This window comes from Tribolium castaneum, chromosome 11 (genome assembly GCF_031307605.1).
Source record: "Tribolium castaneum strain GA2 chromosome 11, icTriCast1.1, whole genome shotgun sequence".
Lineage (NCBI taxonomy): Eukaryota > Metazoa > Arthropoda > Insecta > Coleoptera > Tenebrionidae > Tribolium > Tribolium castaneum.
Genome location: NC_087404.1, coordinates 1,889,383 through 1,914,217, shown reverse-complemented (window position 1 = coordinate 1,914,217; position 24,835 = coordinate 1,889,383). Strand labels below are relative to the sequence as shown.

General features: G+C 36.5%; 1 protein-coding gene and 1 long non-coding RNA gene across 2 annotated transcripts; both read left to right on the top strand.

Moving 5' to 3' along the window:
- The first annotated feature begins 1,712 nt into the window (after positions 1-1,712).
- Positions 1,713-2,990, top strand: LOC135267347 (uncharacterized). The gene has a single exon (XM_064359610.1). It carries the CDS (start codon positions 1,713-1,715, stop codon positions 2,988-2,990), a length of 1,278 nt encoding a protein of 425 aa, XP_064215680.1.
- Positions 2,991-22,025: 19,035 nt separating this feature from the next.
- LOC135267361 (uncharacterized) lies at positions 22,026-22,970 on the top strand. The gene is made up of 2 exons (XR_010335790.1): positions 22,026-22,219; positions 22,285-22,970. It is a non-coding gene; the product is annotated as an uncharacterized LOC135267361 (long non-coding RNA).
- The last annotated feature ends 1,865 nt before the right edge of the window (positions 22,971-24,835 follow it).

Below are 24,835 nucleotides of genomic sequence, written 5' to 3'. Positions count from 1 at the left end.
TAAATTCTTGTGCTTCGTCTTACGTCAGCTATATAAATTTTAAATAAATCATTTTCAACTTAAAATAACTCGCAACAAACAATTTCATATTTTTCAATTCAACCATCCCACCTTTAAATTACAATATTAAAAGTTCTTTATATTCTTTGCTTCTAACTTCTAAATCTGTTACGACAAATTTGAGTGAAACGGCATCAAACAAATATTCAACTACAACAAAAGTCTAAATCCAAAACCCACGGTGCTATTCAAACTGTTGTACACAGATAATTTAAGGTTGCATACACCAAAATATTACGAAATAGAAGGATTTGTTGCTAGTTAAGGATAGGTTTAGAGTAGAACGATTTCTCTTCCGCAACGCGTTAGGCGATAAAGCAAAAGAGTGTTTCTCTTTTGCGTCCAGATCAGAAATTACAGGCTCGTGAGTTGGCCATCTTCATGGGAAGAGTCGTAGTCCCCGGGGACGCTCTTCCCCAACTTTAACAAGGTCTAAGACGCGGTGGCAGGTCGTAGTTTCCGCCCGTTGTACTTAGAATGGACGTTGTAATTCCCGTCCCAACGGCAAGTACTTCCACGTACTTGCAGGCTACTACGGACGATCGAGCAGACATAATCATCCGTGATTATCTGTAATAAACTGATATCGCGACATGGCAAAGTTCTGCACAAGTCTTTGTCAAAGCTCGTGGACGGAAAACTTTAGAGAGAAATTACTTCTACATTTATTCAGATTGGTTTGTAAAAGCTTGTATGTCCGGGTTTTATTCGAAATTCATTCTAGGTGTTGATCACCTGACTTTTACCGGAGACGGAATTTCGGCACTAGGGCGCAAAATTCAATGCGATGCACGTATCAAAGATTCCGCGAGCATGTTATAATCCGCCTTTGGTACAAGTAATTTAGAAACGCGTTGTCAATTGCCTAGATCCTATGAGTTCGAACAATATCATCTGAAACGTAGGTTAATTTATTTGGACATTATCGAATTAAATTAATTCATGTTAAATATTAACGTCATATCATATCAATAAAACTTTTTCGTATCACTCAGCAACTTCGAAACTATTTACTTGGAATTTCAAACGAATTGTGGTTACGACTCTGAGATATGTTTTGACGACATTACTATACAAAAACAAATAACAATTGGCCAAATTTGATCAAACTTTCATAACCATTGATTATTGTAATCCATCCAACGGAATATTCATTATTCTTGTAATAAATAACTTTGGAGGAAACTTGTGGTTTAAATTTCTTCTCCCATGCGTTTTGACACTACTTTGAATCCGGACTTGCGTTACGGATAAATCCGGAACCCTTTCTGATAAGAATTAAGATCAAATTACGATATCATTATAAGAGTGACTTCGTACATCAAAACAACACAACGTAGGTAAGTGAAATGATCATGTAGCGTATCAATTAACTAGACGAGCCAAACCATTTCGAAAAAAGAAAACAAAAGTAAAATTCAAGATTAATTAAATAAATCAATTAAAATAAGTTGTAAATCATTTAAACATCGATCAACCATCATCAATCACGGTCTCACTACATTTTTATTGGTGCCGTGACCAGGATTCAAAGTCATAAAGTGTCATTTCCGAGGGGAAAATTGCCGTAAATAAGATACTGCTGTGTTATTAAAATTTCTAGGACTCCAATTTATTTGATCGTTCGATACCCGAGATTGAAGGTTGTCGACATGGAAAACAACAGGAACACCGGAAACGCCGGAGCCCCACCGCAAGAAATGCCGACGTGGTTCGTTCGTTGGTTAAACTCCCAACAACCAAGGAATGTGCCAAACTTCGCGGCGCCATCGACGTCGACAGCGGTTCAAAGACCGCAAGCCATCCTTCAGGTACGTCCAAGTACCAGCGCCGCCGCTGATGTCGATGGTTGGCAAGTCACTCCACTACCTAGCGACGGGACGACTTCGCCAGAACCCGACCCGGAAATTCCGGTAGCTCCGGAACCAGCCCCTCTTGCGAGCCCTCTTGTGCAAGAGCCGGGAAGTTCGACCACATCAGCGACTTCGGGAGCAGTGATGGCCTCACCACCTATGCCAATCACAACAGACAATGTGGCCGCAATTTCCGGAGTACTCCGGAGCTTGCTGGATCGCCCACTTCCAGCTCCTGAACGACCATCTTTCGAAGGCCTGAAAAGGCAAAATCCGGTGAAATTCTTACGAGCCATTGAAGAATATGGACGTTTTTTCGGGCTCGACTCGCAGCGTCTTTTGGGAGTCGCCATGGATTGCTTGAAAGGCAATGCCAAACATTGGACGGGAATATTCCAGAAGAAGTGGCGTGGTTACGAGGACTTTCGACGGGACTTTCTCCGGACCTACTGGTCGGCCAAGCGTCAACGGGACATCAGATTTCAAATCGCTACAGGCCGCTATGACGAAACCAGGGGCACGATGCTGTCGCATTTTGCTTATTACGTCGACATGGCGAACATGTTAACAACACCTTTATCGGAGGAAGTGTTGCTGGATGAATTACTGCGTCACTTCCCCGAAAGAATACAGTCGTTGTGGGTATTAGAGAAAATCTGTACCACCACGGATGCCGCCGAATTCCTGGCAGCTCAAGAAATTCCGGGACAAAATCCGGGAGAGAAAACCAACATCGCTCCCAGGGAACGACCCCGCGCAACAGACCACCAGCGGCGTAACGAGCCAAAGCGCCCGCGGCCAAACATTGACCGCCACGAAGTAACTCGTCCTGCGGCTCCTGCAAATCGTGGAAATGGTTTCCCAAAACGCTCAAGTGACGAACAACAATGGCGCAACAACCAACCCAGCACCAGCAACAACCGTTGGCACAATAACAACGGAAACAACAGCAACAATCACTGGCGCAAAAACAACCCCAACGACAACCGCAACAACACAAGTTCGAGAGCGCAGGGTGAAACATCACGAAACTCCAAGAATTCGGGAAACGGGGGCGGAGTACAGGACGGGGCCTAAAGTACTCCGGCCAGCAGCACGGCCCACAAAGCGACAGCAGGAACCAACAATTGAGGACGGGAGAGAAACGTAAACGTTCAACTTCGTCACAGTCAACAGAAGGGGAAAACGATGCTCGACCGCGAGCATCCCAGGTTAAGTTAAATGTTTTTTCTATAATTAAATCCGCTGCCGCAGGTAACAACAACATACAAAGGGTCGTGCCGGAGATTAAGATCCAAATCTCTCAACAACAATCAGTCACCGCGCTTTTGGACACCGGAAGTGAAGTCAGCTGTATTTCCGAAGAAGTTTGGTCCAAGTTGATCGAGACCGGAAACAAACCGCCCACATTACCGGTTACCTCAATCCATCTTCGTGGAGCCATCGGCCAGCGAAGTTGCCAGGTTGTTATTCAGTGTTACCTGGAAATCAAAATCGACGAACATCTCTACCCCGTCGTGGCGCTTGTCGTTAAAAATTTAATCAAGCCAACCATTTTGGGAGCAGACTGGCTAAATGAACAACGCGCGGTCATCGATTTCGATAACAACGAAATCCTTTTGAGAAACGGGGAGAAGCACCACAGTTTTCCGTTTAGAAAAACCACGGAGATACCACCGGAACCGGAGGATTATGTGGAAGATCTTGTTGGTCACATCGAAGTCAATCATTCGGCGCCGATCACGACTTGTAACAAAAAGCAACACTTAGAGTCACCCAGTGCCCTACAAGCCAAGGTGGACCCATTAAAAATTCCTGAGGCCGAGAAACGGAAATTAATACACCTGCTGCAAGAGTACAGATGTATCTTTAGTTCGCGTCCAGGGCTAACACACAAATACACTCACGAAATAAAACTACACGACAAGACTCCCTTCTTGAAACGACCGTACCCAGTACCTTTTGCTCTACGTCCTGCCGTCGACGCCACAATTCAGGAAATGTTAGACTTGGGGGTAATAAAACGTGAGGCGTCACCTTACGCAAGTCCCATGACGGTAGTGAAAAAGAAAGATGGAACGGTGAGAATTTGCCTCGACGCCCGAATGATCAATTCCAAAATGATCGCCGATTGTGAGTCACCACCCGCTGCTGACGAATTATTACGTCGATTTCACGGAATTCGCTACATGTCCACCATTGATTTGAGATCGTCGTACTGGCAAATCCCACTTTCGCCAGAAAGCAGACAGTACACCGCCTTTCTGTACAACGGTCGCAGTTACACATACCAAGTCCTACCTTTCGGGTTAAAAACTGCTGTGGGTTCATTCAGTCGTGCAATGGACGTAGTGTTAGGAACAGAAGTTCGCGAATTCGTCGTGAATTATATCGACGATTTGTTAGTGGCTTCCGAAACGCTAAACGAACATTTAGAACATCTCCGACAAGTTTTCGAAAAATTGAAGCAAGCTAGAATGACGATAAATCTCGAAAAATCCAATTTCATACAAAAGGAAGTGAAATTTCTGGGGCACATTCTCACAATCAACGGTATCAAAGCCGACCCGGAAAAAATCAGCGCCATCCGAAATTTTCCGGTTCCCCAGAAAACTAAACACGTTCGAGCCTTCCTGGGACTTTGTAATTTTTATCGAAAATTTTGTGCTCGATACAGTGCAGCCACACAAGACTTAAACAAACTACTTCGAAAGGGTGAAAAATGGAGATGGGGACGAAATGAACAAGAAGCTTTCGATCGTGTGAAAGATCTGTTCCTCGAAGCTGTGTTGTTACGTTACCCCGACCTGAATAAAATATTCTACGTCCAAACTGACAGTTCTGGTTACGGATTGGGGGCGGAATTGTATCAAATTCAGGAAGACGGTTCGCGAGGTGTGATCGCTTTTGCAAGTCGCTCTTTGAAAGGACCCGAACTCAACTACACGACTACAGAAAAGGAATTACTCGGCGTCATTTTTGCCTTACACAAATTTCGAATCTACATCCAAGTCACAAAAATCATCATCCGAACCGACCACCAAGCTTTGAAATTTCTGAGCCGTTGTCGTTTGCTCAGTGAACGCCTAACTCGATGGACTTTGATACTAGGACAGTACGACTACGAAATCGAGTTGGTAAAAGGAAAGGATAATGTAATTGCCGACATCCTGTCACGATACCCGTCCGACGGTGAAGCCAGTTATGAATATCCACGTGAACAACCAATAGTTGCAATGTTTGAAGTCAACAACACACCTGAAATTCTCCAACTGATGTCCGATCTCAAACAACACCAATCAGATGATCCTGTTTTGAGTCAAATAATTGCCAACAAACAATCCGGTGCAGCTGCTCCAGATGCGAGAACTCAACGGGTTTGGTCCCAATATAATTTCACAAATAATGTGTTAGTTCACAGATCTCAAAATTCAAACGACGTTTGCCTGGCCATACCTGAGAGTTTGGTAATTAAGCTCGTGGATTACCATCACCAACTCCTGGGCCATTTCGGGGCAACCAAAGTGTACAATTCCATGAAGCGCGAGTACTACTGGCCGAACATGTATCGTACAATTAAGAAACGTCTACGAAGTTGTGACCTTTGTCAGAAGACAAAAAGTTCCAACCGTCCACATCAGGGTCCATTAACGCCAATCCTTTACGACCACATTGGAGACCTAGTTTGCGTCGATTTCTATGGGCCTTTACCAACAGGACGATTGGGGGCGTCCTATGTATTTGTGGTCATTGACGTCTTCAGCAAGTTTCTCAAACTTTACCCACTGAGAAAAGCCACCGCCAAAATCGCTGCCAAACGTCTCATAGAGGATTTCTCTGGGTACATCAAACCCAAATGTGTGTTAAGCGACCACGGGACACAATTTATTTCGAACACTTGGCAGAATAGTTTGAGAGCTGCCGACATTCAACCAACGCTCTCGTCGATTCGTCACCCAGAATCGAACCCTAGCGAGCGCGTAATGCGGGAGCTGGGGAGAATTTTCCGAGCGTATTGTAAAGAAAACCACACCAGTTGGGTCAACCATTTGAGCAACATCGAAGATTGTTTGAACTACGTGCCACACATCAGTACCGGATTTTCTCCATATGAAATCCTGTACGGCAGAACACCACCAAACCCACTAGATGCAGTCACATCGGGTTTACTGCCTGTACGTCCGCCACTCACGAGAGAAGAAATTCATGAAAAGGCTCGCGAATACTTGAGACATCATGCGAACTTACGGCAGAAAAACCAAAAGGGTGAAGTTACCGTACTGGAAATTGAAGATTGGGTCCTACTGAAGAACAAAGTGACTTCCGATACCAGAACCCACCAATTCGCCAAGTTCATGCCTTTGTACAGTGGTCCGTACAAAATAATCGCCAAGCCTCATCCAAACACATACCAAATCGCCAACCCAGTGACGAACGAAATTAAAGGTGTATACAACATGACAAATTTGAAATTCTACCACCGACGAGACGACTAAAATAAAACCGCAAGAAGTTCATGAGGGCCAATCTCGAGGCGTATCTACCAATTCGAGCGTTTCTGACATTATGGGCGCATCCACCATCTGGTGATTCCACCATTCCGACCACCAACCAGAGGACAGCAAACCTACACGCGGTGTCTTACGCTGCATCTACGAAGCAACGCAAGACAGGGGGCGAATGTGATGATCGCGGTATTTAAAATTTTTTTTTATTAACCAGCGCAAAATATTCGGAGTCAGTTTAAACGTTTAGTTCTTTGACAATATTAATTCAACTTCAATTCAAAAGTTGCAACAAATTTTAATTTAACTTATTTATTCCTTTGTTAGCATTAAAATGTTTAGAAAATTATCGTTCCCACGAAACTTTCCAAGAACTGTTAAAAACGTTATAAATCGCCAAATTGGGTGGTCGAAAGGCCATGTGTTTTAACAAGTGGATATGCAAAGATATGGGGGTTGGCGACGGCCTGGCTCTGCACCACAGTCGCCCAGCTAATCCAATGATTTTCTCACAAAAGCATAATTAATTTACTTTCGTTTAAAATAGCCAAAATTTATTGATAAACCTAAAATTAAATCCAAAATTTTGTTTAGAAATTAACTAGTCACGTTTCAAAAAGAAAGGAATTTATGAGCCAATTTAAGGCACGTTGATGATCAGTAAACAACTCGAGAAAGAATCAAAATTTCATCTTATTCAAAAATTCCCGTAACGTTTCGTACCAAAAAGTTGAGTCTTTATGCAGTGTACTCCAGTCATCAAATAAAATTGAATAATTTATTTTATTCGGCGTAATTGTTAACAAATTGTTGCAAAACTTCAAGAACGAATTGGTCGATTGAAATTCATGTCTGTTAACTAGATTAGTATAGCCAAAACGACGTTGGTCAAGTGCCGCTTGAATAGGGGGTGTTGACAAATTCGTTACAGAACAGAGCTTTTTAAAAGAATATCAAATTACAAGCACACATGTGCATTCCTTATAAGAAATTGCAGCGAAATTAACGTTTTCTTTGTTAAATCAACATCAGATCACGAAACCAGTAGTTTAGAAAAACACGCGAAATTTTTCTGAACATTTTGATGTAAAATTTAACCCTAATATTTAAGGCGCAGCCGTCGAAATTCGGATGTATAAATCATTCTATTTAATTAAATTATTGTAAGCAAAAAAATTGCATGACACGATTGCTGCCCGTTACTAACATAATCCTAAGAGGAAAGTAGACAGGAAAATCCCTAAGGAAATTGGAGAAAAACGCGGAAATGTTAAAATAGTACCGGTGTAGTACTGGGGGCGACATCTAACAAGGGGTAGTACGACCAAAATTACAGTTTCCTCACGGGGTTCTTCCTTATATTTTCTGTGTTATTTAAACAAACAAAATTTGTTGTTACACAAAATTCATTTCATTGTGTTCCCAAAAACAACTTCAGACCTGACAACAACCAATTTTGGAGTTTAATTTCTCTTTCAGGATATTTGGGGAAATTCCATAGCGTTCTTGTATTGTATTCAGTTCAGATCGACGATTACCAAATTTAATGTTTAATTATAATGAAATTGTTAATCGGAAAACACCCCAGCTGTTAATTAATAATAATATTTAGAAAGTTAAACAAGGTTTGATCAAATGCCAAGACATCATAAGAGTCAAATTTGCAAAATTTCGCATATGTGGAAACTACTTAACAAGGGTAGTGGGGTAAGCGAGTTAGTGTAGCTTACGCAAGATGAGCCCTTGACTTTAGGAGGGATTCGATTTTTGACGGTCTTTCGAGGTAGTCGATTGTCGTGTTGCCCTTTTAAATTTTTATAAATTTAAAAAACATCTTCGTTTACCTTTTAGTGCGTCTAAATTGTACTAAGTGCATTTAAGCGTAATTTTAAATTAAATTAATTTAAATTCTTGAATTAAGTGATAGCGTTAGTGATTAGTGAGTAAGTTAAAAACGAGACAAGTTTAGTGTTCGTTCGATTAGGTAGTGCTGCGAACTACAACACCTGGGAAGCAGCTAACCCCCTGCGTTAGGAGGATTAAAATTTCTAGGTAGGCCCTCAAAAGGATTAATTAATTTTTTATTCATTTAATATTATAATATTAAATCATTTAAGTCATTTCGAAATAGTGATCATTATCATTCATTTCATAAATTCTCTCGTAACCACCAAGTTATTAAGCATCGGAAATGCCGAAAAGACCAGTAATTATTTAAATTCTTGTGCTTCGTCTTACGTCAGCTATATAAATTTTAAATAAATCATTTTCAACTTAAAATAACTCGCAACAAACAATTTCATATTTTTCAATTCAACCATCCCACCTTTAAATTACAATATTAAAAGTTCTTTATATTCTTTGCTTCTAACTTCTAAATCTGTTACGACAAATTTGAGTGAAACGGCATCAAACAAATATTCAACTACAACAAAAGTCTAAATCCAAAACCCACGGTGCTATTCAAACTGTTGTACACAGATAATTTAAGGTTGCATACACCAAAATATTACGAAATAGAAGGATTTGTTGCTAGTTAAGGATAGGTTTAGAGTAGAACGATTTCTCTTCCGCAACGCGTTAGGCGATAAAGCAAAAGAGTGTTTCTCTTTTGCGTCCAGATCAGAAATTACAGGCTCGTGAGTTGGCCATCTTCATGGGAAGAGTCGTAGTCCCCGGGGACGCTCTTCCCCAACTTTAACAAGGTCTAAGACGCGGTGGCAGGTCGTAGTTTCCGCCCGTTGTACTTAGAATGGACGTTGTAATTCCCGTCCCAACGGCAAGTACTTCCACGTACTTGCAGGCTACTACGGACGATCGAGCAGACATAATCATCCGTGATTATCTGTAATAAACTGATATCGCGACATGGCAAAGTTCTGCACAAGTCTTTGTCAAAGCTCGTGGACGGAAAACTTTAGAGAGAAATTACTTCTACATTTATTCAGATTGGTTTGTAAAAGCTTGTATGTCCGGGTTTTATTCGAAATTCATTCTAGGTGTTGATCACCTGACTTTTACCGGAGACGGAATTTCGGCACTAGGGCGCAAAATTCAATGCGATGCACGTATCAAAGATTCCGCGAGCATGTTATAATCCGCCTTTGGTACAAGTAATTTAGAAACGCGTTGTCAATTGCCTAGATCCTATGAGTTCGAACAATATCATCTGAAACGTAGGTTAATTTATTTGGACATTATCGAATTAAATTAATTCATGTTAAATATTAACGTCATATCATATCAATAAAACTTTTTCGTATCACTCAGCAACTTCGAAACTATTTACTTGGAATTTCAAACGAATTGTGGTTACGACTCTGAGATATGTTTTGACGACATTACTATACAAAAACAAATAACAATTGGCCAAATTTGATCAAACTTTCATAACCATTGATTATTGTAATCCATCCAACGGAATATTCATTATTCTTGTAATAAATAACTTTGGAGGAAACTTGTGGTTTAAATTTCTTCTCCCATGCGTTTTGACACTACTTTGAATCCGGACTTGCGTTACGGATAAATCCGGAACCCTTTCTGATAAGAATTAAGATCAAATTACGATATCATTATAAGAGTGACTTCGTACATCAAAACAACACAACGTAGGTAAGTGAAATGATCATGTAGCGTATCAATTAACTAGACGAGCCAAACCATTTCGAAAAAAGAAAACAAAAGTAAAATTCAAGATTAATTAAATAAATCAATTAAAATAAGTTGTAAATCATTTAAACATCGATCAACCATCATCAATCACGGTCTCACTACAGTACTTTGCAGTCGTTGGTTCCGAGCAGCGACTATCAAAGTGCTGACTTGCTGACTGCAATCTTTTGAAACTTTCAGCAATAAGTAATTTAATTAAATGTGTACAGGTTTAATGTTAAAATAAAGTTTGTTTAACGCAAACCGTTGTTGGACTCAGTACGCAATGGGATCAAGCCATTTTTCCACCGATGTGTGAGGCTGCACTCGACTGATGTCACAAAAATACATCCCGTCCATGGGGAGGCACTGTTAAAAATGTCACATTTTTCTTTCTAGCGACATTAAGAAGTGCTAAATCTCTAAATCACTCCTGAGTCGCAGCACTAGCATGTTCTCTGGTTTTAGTTAATGTAATTTTATTACAAAATTCTGCCAATTTGTTTACATTCGTAGTTGTGCTATTCGTAATACTTTTAACACTCTTACACGATAGATACAGTACTTTGGTTTCTAGTTAACCTAGTTCCTTCGATTTCTTCAAAATCTGTAATATTCGTTGTGCTACTGTACTATCAACGCTCTTCTACAATACAGTGGATAGCCAATATTCGATAACATCTCTTCGACTTCACCTGAAGTACCATACTGCCAACTGAGTCTGTATTGGGTATTACCTCTTCAGCTGCAGTTAGGTATCTGTAGAAATTTTGTAGGTTCGATGAGAGTAAGAGACCGAAAATATAGTTTGTATTGGTTTGTTTGAATATTGTTACACGTTGCGTATCTCTTAACTACTATCTTCGTCTTGAGGGGCTGAAGACCCAGTCGACAATTTGTCTATTCTAAACGGGGAGTGGGAACCGCCCGAGAGGGTAATGACATCTAACAGTATCCACCTTTCAAATTCTGCCAAATCTGTAATAATCGTTGTGCTACTGTGCTACTATCAACGCTCTTCTACAAGACAGTGGGTAGCCAATATTCGATAACATCTTTTCGATTCGCCTGAAACACCATACTGTCAACTGAGCCTGTAGTGTTACCATCTCTGCTGCTTCAGCTGGTATTGTTTTGGGTATCCATCCTTCAAATTCTGCCAAATCTGTAAGAGCATGAGACTCTTAATCTCAGGGTTGTGGGTTCGTGTCGTTGGGCGCCAAAAATATATAACGCTTTTTTTGTTTTGTTATCATCCTCCTTTTTGGTTTTGACTTCTTGTCTACAGTGTGATTCCAGCTCCTGCCTACTAGATTAAGGGGCTCCACAATCTTAATTTTTGGGAAGATGTCACGCGGGGAGACGACATTTGAGACATTTTTTATATAGCTGCCATTTGAGAACGTCAACTGTTATATAAGCAAAAAAAACACAATAACCTGTAATATAGTTTCCCGCAAAATTATGGGACAAAAACTAAAATTCAATATTTTTTGGAAAGTATGTTTGAATGTGGAAGTATTTTGTGTGGCAGTAACATAAAAAAGATTTTTTAAGAACCCATTCATTCATACTCAATCTAATTTTTCCAAACAAAGTGGGCGTAGAACAGAAGTATTTGTAAAATCATTGAATTTTTTTAACAAAAATTAACTAAAAAGAAATACTAATAAAGTGTATGACTACTTGATGACATTACACATGCTTTCATTTGTGGAGACATACTCTGAACTAAGTAGCAATTTGTTATTTGTGTTCTGAAGGCCGAATTTCTTGCAATCTACAAAAAAAAACTTTTTGCAAAGTCCTCCGAGGAATTTCATGAGCTCTAATTTGTATCTATTTTCTTTATTTATTTATTTTGAGATTAGGACTTTAACTTTTAAGTTGCCACACCATAGCTTTAGTCCCTGTTGCCGTAAGCTCTCCTGTCACATTATATGGAACATTTGGTCGAGTGTTTTTTGCTTTGTTTTACTACGGGAACTGCCATTGTTCCTATAGCATAGCCAAGCTCTACTACATTCATTCGTGACGCACATTTTTTGCCATTCGATTTCGTGGTTTTTATTTGATAAATTTAAAAAATAGAATTGACACCTGTATTATGATTTTTTTTTGTGTTAGTCTTTATTCAGCTTATTTACCAGGAAGTAAAAGCTTCGCGAACTGCTACGTTCAGTAATTTTAATACATTTTTAATCAGCGACTTTGCAATCAGAAGTCCTAATTTTGACCTCCTTTTGTTATCAATTTAGCGGGTGTTAATAACTAATTTTTGCCAAGATGAAAATATTGAATTATCTCTTAATTTTGCGGCGATGTGTGTATGTCGTAGACTAATAGTAAAATTAAGCTTATTATAAAAGGCCTAGTCATATTGTATGCGACTGGGCAAATGGCAAAGGCCGTGGTTAAAACTGTCTGCACATTTGTGGATATTACATATCGTGAATTCTCATGTATCCATACACATATACTAGCTAATTAAATCAATATTGTACTGGTAATTTTCTACATAACATATTCAAGTAATTTTTACTATATGACTTTTTTTGAATGAAAGGTTTATTTTGATTTTATTAAATTTTGTCGTAATAAACAAAAACTTACAATTGTCATCTGATTAGACGTAAAGGCTTACTAGTACAATATTTATTTTTTTACTAGTATATTAATAACAGTCTTACAGATTTCATTAAATTGTATGGTGAATGCTATCAGAATGCTATCGGCATTCAAAGTTTACTTAGAGTATGAAAACATAAAAAAAAAGATCATTTTCGAAAATCTGTATGTACACAGTAAAAAATATTTACGTAAAAACACAGAACGTTACGAAGGTTATTTACCTACGTTAAATATTGCAAAATTACAAAGCACAATGTAACATTCCAATTTTATGTAATATTACATAAACTCTGTAAATCATATGTACAGGTTAAATTATGTAAAATTCAATAACATCTACTGTACAATTTACACTAAAATTATCTTAAAATTTTACATAACTATATTGTAAAATAGTACATAACATATAAACTTACCAGTGTACAAAAACCTCACAGTTTTTTTTATTCTATTTTTTTATTAAATATGTCTTATATCTCATACTACTCAGGTAACATTTCATGATTTTTTGACGATGTTTAGGAATATTTTCAAAACAAAGAAGTTTCAAGTATCAAATTTATTTTAATTAAATAAAAAACGTAACATCACAATTTTCGTAAAAAAAATAAAAACTTTCATGTTTAACAAAACAATGTAGGAAAGCGCAAATGACAATGGATGTCATTTACATTGAGGTGCATCGAATTTGATGTAACAATTGTTTTTTAAAATTTGTTCACATACCATAGGTGACTCCTATTCCCCAATGGTTTACAAAAACCTCATAATTATTAGCTCTTATATTTAAGCAATTTGTTCATGACTGTGATGACCATTTTCTTATTTGCAGTTACTTTATTTCTAGATTTGATTGTACTTGTTAGGTGCATCTTCAAATAATTTCTCTTATAAAAATCCAGTCAACGAAATTTTTTTTTGATATTTTAAATAAAAATACAGTGCAAATGCAGTTATAAATGCGTCTACAAGCGTGCTGTATTCTTCGTCAATTACGTGGATTTCCACTAGAACGTAAAATTTTGGCTCATCTCAAAATTGTTAATGATATGTAATATGGTAACAAAGTAGATGCTAAATAAATTACCAGTTTTTAACTTTACGATGCTTATAGCTGGAGTTTGATTTGGAATATTTGTCAAATCCTAAGAAAAACAACATAAAATATGTATTTCTATACAGGGTTGTACTTACATCCGTTTCTGTAAAAATTATATTTCGGTCTTCTTTAAAGTATTTTGAAACAACATCCAGCATTATCCAGCAATAATCGTCTTCACCCTGATCAGAATTTTCAATGACTTTGCTAAATGTAGTATTTTGTTATTTTTTTCTTGTATCATCATTCATCACATCAAAATTAGTATTTTGTGTAAGTTTTTTGAAATGCCATAAAATACCACCTTTTTGAGCAAGATTGGTCATTTTGATTTAATGCCTTCCATGGTACTTGATTCGTCGTTTAGAAATTGCCTTTGTTGAGAATATGTACTTTCTAATTTTTCGAAATAGTTATCATCACTCTCTTCAATAATAGTGTTTGGAATATTATTGTTCTTTACAGATGGAGGACTCCAGTTAACAGTTCCAACATTTCTCCCAAATCTACTTTTTTTGTTTACAACTGGATTTTTAGTTTCAGTGATGCTTTTTTTGTGTTGTTTATTTAAGTAATTCAAAAGGAGGTCCAGGATTATAAGGACGTAGCCTACTAGGAAGCTTTCCAGGAAGAAGTCCAGCAAGTGGCGGAAAAGCTGGAATTTGGCAAACTTTATTCAGAAAAAAAAGGAAAAGCAACAAAAAAATCTTTACTAAACTAAATGGTTAGTGTATTAAAGAATGATACTGATTGTGTCCTTGGTTTTTCTTTTAATTTTACTTGCAGCCTGATGTATACCACTAACTGAGATATTGACAAAATTTAATTTTGCGTTCAATTTTTTACATAATTTGGTTGTTATGAAATTACTTTGTGAACCCACATCAAGCAATGCTCGACATGTCTGGTTGTGATTATTGTTACCGACGATATCTATTAAGGCAGTAGACAGTAAAATTTCGCTAGTCTCTGTGATCGCTTAAATAACTTACAGAATTTTTAGGTGTACTGGTTGCTGAATTTTCTGGGATCTAATTTTCTGTTCCATTATGTAATAAAGAATTATGTTTGTGATTACAAAATTTGCATTTTCTGGAAAAACATCGATCGTTTGTATGGCTGAAGCGTAGGCAATTTTTGCACAACTGGTGAGTTGTGACCAATTCAAGACGTTTCGAAATGTCAAGTGCTAAAAATTCCCGACATTTAAATAATTTATGTTGATTTTTACGCAATAAGCAAGAATTATGGTTTACACGCTGTGCGTATGTTAGCTGAAAATCGTGGATTTGAATTTTTATTAAAATTATGTTTTTTTTTTGACAATAAAAATTTGATATTAATTTATTATTATGATTATGAGATGCATTTATCGCTAATGATTCTAACATTTGGCATCCACGAGATGTAAGAGTAAGAGAGAGTAAGAAATTTTTTTAGAATTTCAAAATGTATATCTTCAAATTCCTGTAATATCGACTCGATTGATCTCTTTCGATTATTAATTTCGTCGAATTTGTTTTCATTATTAATTAATAGTTAATAGTTTTAAATTTAGTTTTAATTAATAGTTTTTAAATCTACGTTATTTATTATGTGTTTACATTTAATATAACTATCGTAAAGAAGTTTCCAATCTTTGTAGTTTAAGATTCTCCAAGTTTCGTCAGATAATTTTATCGTTTCTTCTGGGTGTAGATATAGACCATTGAAAGACTTATGGGACGATTTCTAATGATATTGTTACTTTGATCCACATGGACTTGGAACAGATTGATCTTCTTTAGTATTTCTTTCATAATGTTTAATGTTTGGACCCCGGGATGACATAAATTTAAAGTTGGTAGGATAGAAGGATCACTTGGAAAAAAATCCTAAATTCGTTAAGGAGGTTTTGACAGTCGAAGACTCTATTAGATGGTTTGATTTCCTGCAAAAATAAACAAAAGTGATGTTTGAGAAGGGAGTGAAAAACAAGTTTGCAAATTAGAAAAACTTTAGAAAAATTTAAAAAATTCTTTAATGTCTCTATGGGTGCTTGCCCGAACAAAATTTTTTAACAGTCGAAGGCACTATTAACATTTGGCATCTCGTGAATACGAAACTTTTTTTGAATTTCAAAATGTATATTTTCAAATTCCTGTAATATCGACTCGATTGACTTTTTTCGATTATTAATTTCGTCGAATTTGTTTTCATTATTAATTAATAGTTAATAGTTTTAAATTTAGTTTTAATTAATAGTTTTTAAATCTAAGTTATTTAATATTTGTTTATATGTAATATAACTATCGTAAAGAGGTTTCCAATCTTTGTAGTTTAAGGTTCTCCAAGTTTCGTCAGATAATTTTATCGTTTCTTCTGGGTGTAGATATAGTCCATTGAAAGACTTATGGGACGATTTCTAATGATATTGTTACTTTGATCCACATGGACTTGGAATAGATTGATCTTCTTTAGTATTTCTTCCATAATGTTTAATGTTGGGATGATATAAAAAAGTTGGTAGGATAGAAGGATCACCCTAGAGGTGTTTATCCAAACGTGAGTTTTTTGCAGTCGAGAGCTTTTAGAGAGCTTGATTCCCTGCGACAAATAACAAAAGTGCTATTTGGGGAGGGGATGAAAAAAATAATAATAGAATAATAATAATAAAAATAAAGAATAAAGCAATAAAAATAAAAAATCAGAAAAATTGTCAAGGTCCCTAGGGGTGTTTGTCCGAACATAAATTGTTTACAGTCGAAGGCCCTAGTGGAGGGCTTAATCTCCTGTAACAATAAACAAAATCGCTGTTTGGGAAGGGGGTGAAACAAATAAAGTTTACAAATTAGAGAAACTTGAGGAAATTAAAAAAATTCGTTAAGGTTTCGTGTGTTTGTCCGAACAATATTTTTTTACAGTCGAAAGCCCTATTGGATAGCCTAATCTCCTGCAAAAATAAATAAATCTGCTGTTTGGGAAGGAGGTGAAAAAAATTAGTTTGCATTGTCTGAATGTGAGAATAAAAAATGCAGAAATTAAAAGCAGTTTTAAGTTTTAATTTGTAATAGAAACACATTAGAATGGTTGGGAGATGTTCTACAAATGTGATATGCAAGTCATCGTGACAGCCTGTTGATGTTTTTATAAATAATGATTTAAGAGTATTCTGACAAGTTTCCTTGTGCGAACTTGGTTGTAGAAAACGAGAATGGAGGAATTGCTCTACGTCCTGCCGTCGACGCCACTTTTCAAGAAATGTTAGATTTGGGGGTGATAAAACAAGAGGCTTCACTTTGCGCAAGTCCAATGACGATCATAAAAAAGAAAGATGGAACCGTGAGAATTTGTCTTGACGACCGAATGATCAACTTCAAAATGATAGCCGATTGTCCACCATCGATTTGAGATCTTCGTACTGGCAAATCCTACTTTCGCCAGAAAGTAGACAGTACACCGCCTTTCTGTACAACAGTCGCAGTTACACATACCAAGGCCTTCCCGATACAGTGCAGCCACTCAAGACCTAAACAAACTACTGAAAAAGGGTGAAAAATTGAGATGGGGACAAAATGAACAAGAAGCTTTCGATAGTGTAAAAGATTTGCTTTTCGAAGCAGTGTTCCTACGTTACCCGGACCCGAATAAAATATTCTATGTCCAAACTGACTGTTCAGGTTACGGATTGGGGGCAGAATTGTATCAAATTCGGGAAGACGGTTCGCGAGGTGTGATTGCTTTTGCAAGTCGTTCTTTGAAAGGTCCTGAACTAAACTACACAACTACAAAAAAGGAATTACTCGGTGTCATTTTCGCATTACACAAATTCCGAATCTACATTCAAGCCACAAAAATCATCATCCGAGCCGATCACCAAGCCTTGAAATTCTTGAGCCGTAATCGATTGCTCAGTGAACGCCTAACCCGATGGACTTTGATTGGTTGTTGGTAAAAGGAAAGGATAATGTAGTTGCCGACAACCTATCGCGATACCCGTCCCACGATATAGCCAGTTATGAATATCCACGTGAACATCCAATAGTAGCAATATTTGAAGGTGACACCTGAAATTCTGCAACTAATGTCCGATCTTAAACAACATCAGTCAGATGATCCGGTTTTGAGCCAAATAATCGCCAACAAACAATCCGGTGTAATCGCCCCAGATGCACGAAATCAACGGGTACAATTCGATTAAGCGCGAGTAATATTGGCCAAACATGTACCATACAATAAAGAAACGGTTACGAAGTTGTGATCTTTGTCAAAAAATAAAAAGTTCCAACCGTCCACATCAGGGCCCATTAACATCAATCCTGTACGACCACTTCGGAGACCTAGTTTGCGTTGACTTCTATGGGCCTTTACCAACCGGCCGAATGGGGGCGTCCTATGTATTTGTGGTCATTGACGTCTTTAGCAAATTTCTCAAACTATCCATTAAGAAAAGCCACCGGCAAAATAGCTGCAAAACGACTTACAGAGGAATTCGCTGAGTACATTAAACCCAAATGTGTGTTAAGCGACCACAGGACACAACTTATTTCTAAAACTTGGCAGAATAGTTTGCGAGCTGTCGACATACAACCAACATTTTCTTCCATTCGTCACCCTGAATCTAACCCCAGCGAGCGCGCAATGCGGGAGAGAAAATCACGCCAGTTGGGTCAATCATTTGAGTAACATCGGAGATTGCTTGAACTTCGTTCCACACATCAGTACCGGGTTTTTTCCATATAAAACCCTGTATGGCAGGAAACCGCCAAGCAGTCACATCGGGTTTACTGCCAGTACACCTGCCGCTTACAAAAGAAGAAATTTACAAAAAGGCTTGTGAAAACTTGAGACACCCGCAAGCTTACGTCAGCAAAATCAAAGGGTGAAATTACCCTATTAGAAATTGACGATTGCGTCCTCCTGAAGAACAAAGTAACTTCCGATACAAGAACGCCAAGTTCATGCCATTGTACAGTGCTCTGTACAAAATAATTGCCAAACCTCATCCGAACACGTACCAATCGCCGATCCAGTGACGAATGTAATCAAAGGGGTGTACAACATGAATTAGCGAAAATTATTAGAAGTCATGTTAAGAATTTGAGCTTCCTTACAACACCGTTTAATTTCAACAAATTTAATTCAACTTATTTAGCATTAAAAAAACATGTTATTATTTTAATGTTTAGAAATTATCGTTCTCACGGAAATTTTCCAAGAACCGTAAAATTGTTACAAATCACCAGATTGGGTGGTCAAAAAGCCATGTGTTTAACAACTGGATATGCAAAGATAAAGAGTTGGCGTCGGCCTGACGGTGCAGTCCAGGCGTTCAACTAATTTAATAGTTTTCTCACAAAATAATAATTAATTTAGGTTTGCTCAAATAGTCAAAATTTAGTGATAAAACGGTAAAGAAATCCAAGGCTTTTGCTTAGCAAATAACAAGTTACGGTTAGAAAGAAGTAAATCCATTAGTCATTTTAAATCACCAAAATGATCAGTAAATAACTCGGTAAAGAGAGAGAAAAAAAGTAATTTCATTTTATTTAAAATAGAATTTTTGTAACATTGTCTGGCAAATATTGAAATTTTATGCAGTGTCCTTCAGTCAGCGAATAAAACTTAGAAATTCATGACATTTTAGTAATCATCAACAAATGGTCTTAAAAAAACTTCAAAAACGAATTGGTTGGAATGCATGTTTGTTAAATAGATTAGAAAAGTCAAAAACGACGATGGTCAAGTTTTGCTTTTAACGGGTGTGTTGACGAATTCGTTACAAAACAGAGCTTTTAAAATAAGATCAAATTACATGCACACATGTGCATTTCTTTAAAAGAAATTACACAGAGTAACTAACGATATCTTTGTCATATCAAAATCAGTTTACAAAACCGGTAGTTTAGAAAGACACGGGAAATTTTTCTGAACATTTTGATTAAAAATTTAACCCTATGTTTACGTCGCAGCGGTCGTAATTCGGATGTATGAATTGTTTTATTTAACTAAACTATTGTAAACAAATATTGCATGACACGATTGCTGCTCCATTACTAATAGAATTGTAAGAGGAAAGTAGACAGGAATTGTCATATTCGTGGGTCCACTTAGACTTCAGTCAGCGAATAAAACTTAGAAATTCATGACATTTTAGTAATCATTAACAAATGGTCTTAAAAAAACTTCAAAAACGACGATGGTCAAGTTTTGCTTTTAACGGGTGTGTTGACGAATTCGTTACAGAACAGAGCTTTTAAAATAAGATCAAATTACATGCACACATGTGCATTTCTTTAAAAGATATTACACAGAGTAACTGACGATATCTTTGTCATATCAAAATCAGTTTACAAAACCGGTAGTTTAGAAAGACACGGGAAATTTTTCTGAACATTTTGATTAAAAATTTAACCCTATGTTTACGTCGCAGCGGTCGTAATTCGGATGTATGAATTGTTTTATTTAACTAAACTATTGTAAACAAATATTGCATGACACGATTGCTTCTCCATTACTAATAGAATTCTAAGAGGAAAGTAGACAGGAATTGTCATATTCGTGGGTCCACTTTGTTTATTAATTAAAAGAAGGATGAATGAAACATAAACTTTATTCCATGTTCGGTGGTTACATTATAACGTGATGGTCGCCGTTGCACTACGTCTCTCTCGTTGCAGTGACACCAACCAACAAACCAACCAACAACAACTTAACATATATTACATCTTCCCCTTTTTCTTAAACAAAACGTAAGAAAACTTAAATATACTTTACAATTTCATAGCAAGTTTTCTAAACAATTAATTTTACATTACAAAATCCTTAAATTTACTCGGGATTCTTATATTGTGTCAGTAGATAACGAATAGGGGGACAACACAACACAACCTTGACCTTGAGTTTGACCCCGCCCATTTTCCCTCTCTTTCTTTCAAGGCCACTCGTTCTCTCTCTTACTTTTTCAAGACCAACCCCTCCCACTTCCCCCACCACTTCAAGGCCAAGGCATTATTGGACCTTGATGTTTTCAAGGTCAAGGTCATTCATGTTACTCCTCACTTTTGCAGGCCAACAACTCCTCACTCATTCAAGATGAATCGCGCAATTGTAATTACTCATTTTCCACCCCAAACTGTATAAAAGTTAATGTGTTGTGTTGTGTAGCACAGTTCTTGTGTATATCTGCAATAACAAGAAATTCTTTAAAAAATGGAAGCCAAAAAAAAAATTCTATTTATAATACTCCTGGTAAGTTTAATATTTTTTTAGTAGTTTAGTTGGAAATAATTTTTTTTCAGAGGATGTGATTACATGTCCATACGACAAAAACCACGTTCTTCTTTGGTTTCGGCTCGAAAGGCACATTTGGAAGTGTCATCGGGCCGATAAAGAAAAACAAAGGGCCTTACGTGAAGTGATGATGAAGGAAGAAGAGGAGAACTGGAATCATTTCAATGAGCCCAGCTACCTCGACTTCCTAAAATCTAAAAAAAAGGATAATGTCATAAAACAAAGGGCCTCATGTGAAGTGATGATGAAGGAAGAAGAGGAGAACTGGGATCATTTCAATGAGCCCAGCTACCTCGACTTCCTAAAATCTAAAAAGAATCATAATGCCTTAAATTAAAGAAGTAAGTTTTATTGAATCTTTTTCAACAGTAATTTATTATGAATTTTTTTAGGGCCGGGGTTCTTTAGTAGAAAATAGTGTAGAATAAGTTTAGCTAAGTAGTAGTAGTCGTAGTAAAATGTAAATATTATATTATTGTATAAAAAAAATAAAAGTTGTAAAAAAAAGCTACATGTTTTTATGTACACCTATTTCAACCTACTGATACAAGTAAGTGTGACATGCAAGCAGAGAGTCGCTCACTGTTTCAAGACCAGTCATTCCCTCTTTATCTTTGATGTTTTCATCTCACTTTTTCTCATTATCTCACTTTTTCAAGGCCACAATATTGATGCATTTTTATTCAAGGTTAAAAAGTGGGGGTATAGTTAATAGAATTTAGTACAAGTTTGATAGCAGTCAGTACTGATTTAATCCTCCGAGAAATAAGAATATAAAAAAGTGCATATATCTGTGTTAATGTCTAAGAGTATTCGCTGCTGGGTCATGGATGTATTGAATCGAATCGCTCGATGCGGTCAGAAGCCCATTTTAAAAGCTGGTGAGCTAGAGTTGAACACAAGATTCCGCATACATAATATTAGACGCACAAAGTCTCTGTTTGGAAATTCAGTGCTTGTTGAGTTGGACAATTATGCAGTGTTTCTGCCGAGAAGAATAAGTGATTATTTGACTGAGGAGAAAATTGATGAGTTATTACGAGATCCACGTCCACTATATTTAATATATTTGGGAAAAGAAGATGCTAGAAACCCGACATCTGCACATTGTTTTGAGTTTCAACGTGTTGATGATGAAATATTAGGTGAGTGAACATAATGTAAAATGGAGGATGAAAAGAAATTAAAGAAATGTATATTTCATTTACAGTTAACGAGGGTGCCGAAGAGTAGGATAAAATTATCGGAAAAAGACTTTTGTGTGTGAAGTAGTGTGCGTTTTGTGCTAGTGATAGTTTCTTAAAATAAATGAATAAAAATCATGTGTCTAGACGATGGACAATATGAAAAAAGTTTATACGAGTGTTTTGATAAAAGACTGTTATCATATAAGAACTGGGTACATTCATACCTATCTCCATGGAGTTTAGCAAAAGCGGGATTGTTTTATATTCAAATATCTGATTGTACCCAGTGTTTTGTTTGTGGAGTAATAATTTCACGATGGGAAAAAAGTGATGATGCGTTTATGGAGCATAAAAAACATTCTCCAAAATGTGGATATGTGAAATTGCTTTCTGCAGACAAAACTACAATTCAAAAATTCAAATTAGTTACTAAAAATAGCATTGTTGTAGTTTTATTTTTTATAGTATTTGTATTCATGTATTATTTATGTGCGTCTTCTTATGCATAGGTAATGTGATGCAGACTTGTTAACCTTGATCAGTGTCGGGCGCGCGCCAAAGGCGAGGTAAACTAAAGGTTTCAAGAGGCGTCTTGATTTAATTAGTTTATAATTAAATAAGTGGTAGAATAATATGGAGGATTTATAATAGATTTAAGGATATTTAATGTACTACCTATAATATTGATGAAATAAAGTGTTTTAATCGATTCCTTATAGTTTATTTTATTAAAAAAACAATTCATAATAATAATAATTATCTATGTAATATCCGATGAATTAATCCAAGAGTTATGAGTTTTATCCATTCCACTCCACTTGACGAATAAATGGTTACCTTTCTTTCGTAAAACTTTCTCAACGAGATATACATTCGGATATTTAACTTTTTATAATTCTTCAGTGTAGAAACCTCCTCGTATTGTTTCTCCAGAAACATCTTGTAGCAAATAAGTTCTAGGATTAGTATTTTGAACCTTCGAAACTTCATTACTCATTACTTCATTACAACTTCAATTGGAGTAAATACTTCATTACTCCAATTTGGGGTGTACCCTTTCTTAAAAAGATGTCGATGTTTACTAATTCGAACAAAATCACCAACTTTAAATTTGGGTTTATAAATGTCCATTGTTTTAAGATGACTATAAACTTGATCCAAAACTTTGCGTTCGTTTTTCTTATTTATTGAAATCGGTTTTAAACCAGTAGTCCTATGTCTGGTATTATTGTATTTTTTTATTATGTCAGGTAAAATGTTTATCCAGTTGTAGTGACCTTGCACCGAAAATTCTTTATACATCATTCCCTTGATTGTTCGATTCACGCGCTCGACGACACTACTTTTTAAATTCGAATAAGTACTATAGTGATTAATTTTGTATTTATTCATTAATTGTTGAAAATGTTTATTGTAAAACTCCTTTCCCAGATCTGTTTGAATGTTTTTAGGAACGTTACGTCGAGATTTTAAAATTTCACTCATTGCATTTACAACACTTAAAGCCGACTTATTCTTTAATAGAACAGCTCATACAAATTTAGAAAAAACATTGATAACCATTAAGATATACTTAAAGCCTTTATTGACGCGTGAATATGGTATCATTTCAACCAGATAGAGCTGCAATAAATCATTTAAACCTTTCACTATCACACGTCGTCTTTTAAAGTTCACTCTCGCCGGTGCATGTAGTTCATTAACAACTTGACGCTTAATATTTAAATCACTACGCTTCATGGTGGATTGGTACTTTTAAAACTATTTCTATATATATCGGTTTAGCTTCTGATGTTTTGGGTCCATATTTAAATGATAGTTTGTCACCTTCACGTAAAATTTGACCAATTAAATTCGTAGTTTGTTTCGAATTAATTAATGCAATCCACCCGCTCGATGGATTAACATTTACAGACGTAATCGTTGCTTCTTTTAATGGGAAAATATAATTCGTACCAATATTAAATAATACAAAAAGTTTTTTAGCTGGATCCAGTGTCCCAAAGAGTGAGATTGTGGTATATGAGAAAGATATGACACGTTGCAAAGTTGTCCGAATTCTGTGTTCACTAATGTGTTCACCAAATTTATCTAATGTCATATTCTTGTCTATTGAATGAATAAAGTATGTAGAAAGACTAACTATAAAATATGTGTTTGCAATATATACAAGTCGTCTCTAAATTATTAACGAATTATTTTCGATTCACGCAATTCTGTTATGATGCGATTGATTTCATTCATATGATTATTATTACCAGCTACTGTCGATGATGATAAAAGACGTAGTCTATTTACGAGTGTGTTGGGATTTTTGTAGGGAACAAATTCTAAATTTTTATCTGTTAAAGCCAATATGCGAAGAATACCACCACCCTTAACTCTTTTTGATATTGGTTGGATACTACTTGTCGGAGTTGATTGTTCATGACCTTGAGGCTGCAATCGTTGTATTGCAGGTATGTTGCGAAGTCGCGGATACTGTTTACGTGCTGGTGGTACGAGAATTGAAAGACTACTACTGCGGCTTCGTTGCACTAGCGGCTAGGCCCCGCCGATCTACAAATATTCTCT